Raw genomic sequence first — 7,193 nt, forward strand, 5'->3', positions numbered from 1 at the left:
ATGGAACAGTTTGCCTTCTCATGTGCGTCTTTCAAGTGATGCTAGTGACTTCAGAAGTAAATTGCACGATTTCAGTTTTTTAGAACGTCTTATAGTGTACAATTGTAGCTTTTAACTGCTTTTAGAACGAGTTTTAGAGTTTTCCAAGTCACGTTTCAGGTGGCTTTTTGTTGTTTTTAAAATTGAATTATATTTTATGGCTGTAATTATTTTAGATTTTATTTATACACGTTCGTATTTTGAACGAGGTTTACAGCTCTTTGACGTAACGTGTTAAAATAAATGATTGATTGATTGATTGACTGACATCTTTGATATTGGACGTCCATCTTTTGATCAATTGACACCTGTCAAAACAAGGTATCGCGTGACCATATCGCGCGCTCAAGCTTAAAGCTCATCGAAGTCAGCTGTTTTTTTTTAAAGTTGACCGCTGACCAGGTACTGGTTTTCGATTGGATTGCAGGCTCAACCCAGGTTAACTCACCTAAACATAAGCGAGGCTTCATTTTTCGCGCGCTTTCTGTGGCTCGACGAGGTTACACGGCCATACTACATTAACAAAAGTTCTTACAGAGTCAACGCTTTTCGTGTTCAGGTGGAAAACGGTTTGGAAGATGTTTTCCTTCTGCATTTTTCGCTGGTTTCAATCCAGTTGGATATATCATGATATCTGTGGTCCACACTGGTGGCTACGCAGTTATTCAAGTCAAGCATCGGCGGGATGTAAACTTAAGGCTGACTGTTTGTTTGATTCGCTTAGAGCTGCTTTTTTCTCTGTATTGCAATTTTTAGCATATTTTTAGAAGCTCTGCTAAGGTTACATGATGTCTGGAGGACCTATGACTAGAACAGAAACGAAAGGAGAGCGAAAGAGAACGACAACGACAAAACAGAATACCAGTAATAGATCATACTTAACGGAAGAAGTTACTCCACAAATTCTTTCCTTGCGCACTAAACCGTTTGTTATTTTTACGGATGCGTTATTTGAAGTGATGCGTATTTTTAAAAGGTGGTTTCATCGGTTCTTCCTTTGTTCAGGAATGAAAATCGATTTTTTAATGCTGTTTAATGTCAACTGGAATTAAATAACTCTTTCGGAAATAAAGAAAAAGTTGATTTGTTTTTGTTTTTGTTTTGCTCTAAAATGCGAGCGAACAAGTGCTTTTTAAATCCGTTTGCCCAACTGCTTTTCGTTGTGCCTTGACAGTGACAAGAAAACTTTTCCCTTATGTTGTAAACACGTATTCGAAACGAGTTCTCGTAAAATTAGAGGGGAAATCTCACTAGATTGTGTTTTCAGAAGCTTGTTTAAAGCACCCAAACGTTATTTAAAAGGAACTTTATTATTTAAGTGTCGAGTCGTTCTAGCGCTGAATCACTAATTGGGGACACTGAAATTGAAAGTAACAATAGACCATTTTAACAGTTGTAGCTAAGTTACCTGGCCTACGAATGGAAGCGAGGCTGCCGGTGACCCTACTTTTATACAAACCTCCGTGCTTTTGTAATGTTAATACGGACTAATTAGAATCACAACAACACAATTTACATGATAAAAGCAGTGAGGTTTGTATCAATGCAAGGTCACCGGCAGCCTCGCAGCCATTCATTGGCTAGGTCGCTGAGCAAAAAACTGTAAAATGGCCTATTAACACAAATCAAGTCAAATGGGTTGGAGCAGACTCTGAAATAGCTTTTTTTCCTTTTCCATTCGCTCGCTGAGGGTGTGCTTGTTTTCTTTAACAACTCATGCGGTTCAAGAAAAATTTATCGCCAAACTGGTGAATTGCAAAGTAAATTTCACTGGTAAAACCGATGTCGCACTCATCGCTTCGTGATTCATGCGATATCGGTTTTTAGCGTAAAATTTACCGAGGAATTCAATAGTCAGGCAATGAATTTTTCTATAGAAGAAAGCAAAGATAATGATTTAATTATTAAACCAGCAAACGGAACATCAAAACGCGGACAATTCGAAACCTTTTATTTTCACAAACCCTACAGGCAGTAAGAATAAATAACCAGGGAGCTCCGCTTTTAGGCTTGGCTAAATCATCACTACACATATTTTAAAAGGATGAGGGGTTAAAACAGATCTAAAAAAACGTTAAAAAAGACTAAATTTTCAGCCGCCTTCTGCGACCTTCTTCAGAGAAATGTACTCAGCAAGTTACGAAATGCAAATATCTAGAAAAAAGATGTCATTGCTCGTTGCCCCTAAGGGAGGAAACCCGTGATGCGTACACCCTGGGGAATGCTGCTCTTTCATTGACAGAGTTCTTGTCGAGGAACGAATGCAACGACTCTACAAAAAGCCTTTTGTTCTTGGTTTTTACGCCTGTTTCCAAAATGCTCGCATAATTTGGGTGCATGTTGTGGCCGGTGGTTTCGGAATGCTGTTTTACCGCGGAGCCGATGTTACAATTAGTTCCAGGTTTGTGCTTTTTTAACCCCTCTTCCTTTTAAAATTATGAGCACAGATCGCTCTTATAGCAACATATTCTTATTCCGGAATAGGGTCCATTGAATGCGCCCTTAATTGACCACTCCCCATAGGGACTTCTCAGGGCCAATGAAACACAACCAACGAAACAACAGAACACAACAACTACAACTGTTAAGAATCCCAAATGGCTCGAGTTAAATCAGTTGGCTATTTACAAGTGCGGCCGGGAAGTTGAACTAGGGACTACCAGGAACAAATATTCAATGAGTGGTTAGAACGAGTCTTGAGCCCGGAAACTCCTGATCTTAGGGCAAGCGTCCTAACCACTGGGCCGCACTGCCTTAAATCCATCAAACTTTCGAATATCGCAGGGGAGAATGATTTCGTCTCCCGTGTATTTAATCTTATAGCTTTAGTTCACAGTTCGACTACCACAACGAGAAATGGATATAAGAAAGTATGGAAGTTAACTATTATGTTTCTGAACGCTGAAACATTTAGTGGCAGAACTTTGCGCAATAAGAATTATATGCGACGACTCAATTTAGATTTGGAATTGTTGTGAGTTTACACTTTTACCAGAAACTCATCAGGGTTGAAACGTGTAACGCGCGTTCACAGCTTCAGTGCGAACTGATTGGTTGAATGTTTCAGTGCTACGTACCATATTTGGAAACCCCTCGCTCTTGATGTTCCAAATATGGTACTTAGCAAATTGAATATTCAGAAGCTTGTTTCCCAGCACACTAGGGGCCGTTACACGTTTCAACCCTTATGGGTTTCTGCTTTTACATCATGATGTGTTGTTTCATCGAATATTTACGGGACCTCGTGTACCTCTAGAGTGTTTGACCGGTGTTATGCTCAAATGCAATGCATTCTCGTAAAAGCTGATGAATGGCACAGTGTATTCTGGCTAATTATGATGCATTCTGGCATTCTGAGTGGTCGCGCACTAAACTGTAACGGGGGGGGGGGGGGGGGGCCAAACCGGCCAAGGGGCACTAATCCCGGAGTGGCAGAGTCACAAATGGCAATATGAACCCACTGGGTGTTAACCTCGTCCGCCATCTTGGAATAAGTCTTAGCCTACCACGCGTATCTTCCCTTGTATTCGCACGAACCGTGAGGGCCTGACTACACGTTGTTTAAATAATGAATTGCATTTGCATTTGTGTCGCACATGTCAAACAAAGGTCTAATGTTCAAAAGAAACGTCATAGATTTCTATACTTTGTATCGCTTGCATTGTTTACTAGGAATGAAGAAAGGCCATATCAGGTCACTCATGATGTCCCGGAGAAAATTTCAGCGTCCAGTTTGCATAGCTGTCAAGATATAAAAAATCGAACTAATTAATGTGACGACGAAATAGAAGTGATATTAAATGTTTCAACTACGGATTGCATTAAATGATTGCATTTTTTTAAGGAAGTAACTTGTACGGAGTTTAAAATTCGGAGTATAAATTTCAATTTATTATTATTATTATTATTATTATTAAAAGAAACCGCACAGGCTTAAACAGGCTGAGAGCATAAATAACAGCCAAAGACCTCTCTTTACCTCGAGTTCTAGTTTACCCTCCTTTGATTTGATTTCCTCAAGATCCTTCTCAAAACGTTGCTACAAAACAGAAGAACAGAAAGTGTTCGTTGCACGTATATTCTCACTGACAAACTGGATGGATGGATGGATGGATTAAGGGAAAGGAAATTAATTAGCCAAAAAAACAAAAGATGATGCTAATTGTGATGGCCATGCAGCAAACTGAATACACATAACCATCACAGAATGCGGGATGACGAGTAAGAAAAAAACTGGCTCTTTCCTCCTGATCGTCCCCTGGCGACAGGTGATAAGGAGACACCAGAACAATGGGATTTTGCTCTTGATTGGTTGCAATTGCCTGAAATCGCTTGTTGAAGATAGGCCAAGTAAGCAAAAGTAACCGACGAATTGTTGCCGACGCTCAATTGAACACTACTTTAACTTAAAAAGACATCAAAAAACAGGTGTCTTTTGTTTTTGCCTTTGTCACACGTAGCGTTAACTCGGACCTTCGGAATAAATTCATCTGGTACCCAGGGTAATTGCATGTACATGTGATGAGCATCACATATATTTTTGACAAACCATGTTCTGCATCAAGTAAAGTTAGTTTAATTACCTTCAGAAACAAGTTGGAGGCTTCCCGCACTCGTGTTTCTTGCTCTGCTCGAGCTGATCGGACTTCTTTTAGTTTTTCCCGCAAGGCATTTATCTGCACCTTGGATTGACTTTCATTCTCTGCAAAAACAATTGTTATCACGTTAAAATCAGTTTCTTTTTGTTACAATTTGATTTCAGGTTCATGATACAAGACTCCGCTAGTTATGTCAGTGATTTGGTAGACTGGGCTTTCATCTCTGTATCTCACGGTCACGGGTTCAAACCCCGTTGAAGTCCTGAATTTTTCAGGCTTCTCTACGCAATTGCTAAAATTGCGTTTATAACTGCGAGGATCGTAGCTTTACTTGATTTCATATCCGCAGTTCAATATGCTTCATTTCATATATCATAATTTCGTTTTGATGATGAAAAGGTAAAATCAAAAGACAACGTTTCGGTGTCCTCATGACACCATCATCAGGTCAAAATAAAATATTTACCAGATAACAAGAATATTAATTTTATAAAATGCTAAAAAAGGGGGGCTTAAAACTGATCTAAACTTAAAAAGGTTTCCCAAATTTTCGAACCGTATCTCTGGTTCTTCTTTGGGGGACAATGAATCTAAAATTCAAAAATCACTGCTTCTAATTTTGGCTCCCAAGAGATCTTAACAGCGGCACATATGCCTTTGGGAACTCCATTCTTTCATTCACAGAGTTCTTATCAATGTTCGAGTGTAAAGACTCCAGAAAAATTCTGCGCTTGTAATTAGTTTCATTCCTTTCAAGAATTTGGCCGTAGCGTGGATGGATGTCGTGCGTGGTTATTTCGGCATGTTGTCGGATTGCCGACTCTTTACTCGCGGCACGCGCGGGATCATGTTCCACTCTCCTCGAAGCCCAACACCGTTTGCTCTCACCAATGTAGGAGAGATCGCAGTCTTTGCATTCAACCCTGTAAACGATGCCTTCTATTTTTTCTTCCGATGGAGGGTCTTTCGGTTTTTTGAAGACAGAAGCAAGTGTGCGTATGGGCTTAAAAGCAGTCCTTATGTTGAAATGTTGCAGTGTGCGTTTTACCCTGTCCGATACCCCTTGAACATGGGATATCCATTGACCTGTAGGCTGTCCTGGACGTTGGATGTTTCCTCTGTTCTCAGGGCCTCGCTAGATGGGATGGTGTTCGCGCGGCGCATCAACGTGCTGACGACGGATCTCTTATGTTGTACAGGGTGGTGTGAATCAAATGGACGGTAAACCCACCAACGCGTTCCTGGATACTAATGTATCCACCGTCCCAAATTGTGAGGTTGAGGTGCAAGCCACCCATACCAACAAGTACTTGGCATTTGATTCACACCACCCTGTACAACATAAGAGATCCGTCGTCAGCACGTTGATGCGCCGCGCGAACACCATCCCATCTAGCGAGGCCCTGAGAACAGAGGAAACATCCCACGTCCAGGACAGCCTACAGGTCAATGGATATCCCACCAAATTCATTGAAAATGCTGCCTAACCAAGGTTTGGTCCACAAAGCAACCATCCTGACCCGGCTGGCCTTGCCGTGGTACCCTATGTTCAAGGGATATCGGACAGGGTAAAACGCACACTGCAACATTTCAACATAAGGACTGCTTTTAAGCCCATACGCACACTTGCTTCTGTCTTCAAAAAACCGAAAGACCCTCCATCGGAAGAAAAAATAGAAGGCATCGTTTACAGGGTTGAATGCAAAGACTGCGATTTCTCCTACATTGGTGAGAGCAAACGGTGTTGGGCTTCGAGGAGAGTGGAACATGATCCCGCGCGTGCCGCGAGTAAAGAGTCGGCAATCCGACAACATGCCGAAAGAACCACGCACGACATCCATCCACGCTACGGCCAAATTCTTGAAAGGAATGAAACTAATTACAAGCGCAGAATTTTTCTGGAGTCTTTACACTCGAACATTGATAAGAACTCTGTGAATGAAAGAATGGAGTTCCCAAGGGCATATGTGCCGCTGTTAAGATCTCTGGGGAGCCAAAATAAGAAGCAGTGATTTTTGAATTTTAGATTCATTGTCCCCCGAAGAAGAACCAGAGATACGGTTCGAAAATTTGGGAAACCTTTTTAAAATTAGATCAGTTTTAAGCCCCCCTTTTTTAGCATGTTATAAAATTATGAACACTGATCGCCAAAAGAGCAAGAATATTAATGTTCAAGTTCAAGTTCAAGTATTATAATAGTCATGTTGACAATCGTTAGAAGAAATCCTTAATTATTACCATGCTAGACCGAGCTTTCAGGCTATCATCATACTGGTCATTATTTCATGAAGAGTGTATCCGCCTCAAGACCTTATTCCTATAGCTGGCATATCCTGAACAACTCATTCACTCTATGATCTCCAATTTTATTACATCCAAACAAACACCAGCACCTCCACGCAAATCTGCACCTGACCATCAATCAGTATGACACTGTGCGCAAATAGTTGAAGGACCTTGATAAGCTGTTAAAGATCGACTTATGCCCAGTCTTCACTTCTCGAAAAGTTGAGAGATCTCAAACATAAAGAAATCAAGCCCGCATTGATCAACGAA

At 40.9% G+C, this 7,193-nt stretch overlaps 1 protein-coding gene across 1 annotated transcript in view; it reads right to left on the reverse strand.

Annotated features, from left to right (window-relative positions):
• Window positions 1-1,973: 1,973 nt before the first annotated feature.
• The window catches only part of LOC138000841 (transcription initiation factor TFIID subunit 7-like), a 32,765-nt gene continuing 27,545 nt past the window's right edge, over window positions 1,974-7,193 (reverse strand). The window contains exons 10-12 of the mRNA XM_068847506.1: window positions 4,623-4,741; window positions 4,019-4,078; window positions 1,974-3,780 (exon numbers count right to left, since the gene is read on the reverse strand). Of these exons, the coding sequence (XP_068703607.1) occupies window positions 3,739-3,780; window positions 4,019-4,078; window positions 4,623-4,741 (221 nt within the window). The 3' untranslated portion in view covers window positions 1,974-3,738. The remainder of the gene's footprint in view (window positions 3,781-4,018; window positions 4,079-4,622; window positions 4,742-7,193) is intronic.

This window comes from Montipora foliosa, chromosome 4, assembly GCF_036669935.1.
Source record: "Montipora foliosa isolate CH-2021 chromosome 4, ASM3666993v2, whole genome shotgun sequence".
NCBI lineage: Eukaryota > Metazoa > Cnidaria > Anthozoa > Scleractinia > Acroporidae > Montipora > Montipora foliosa.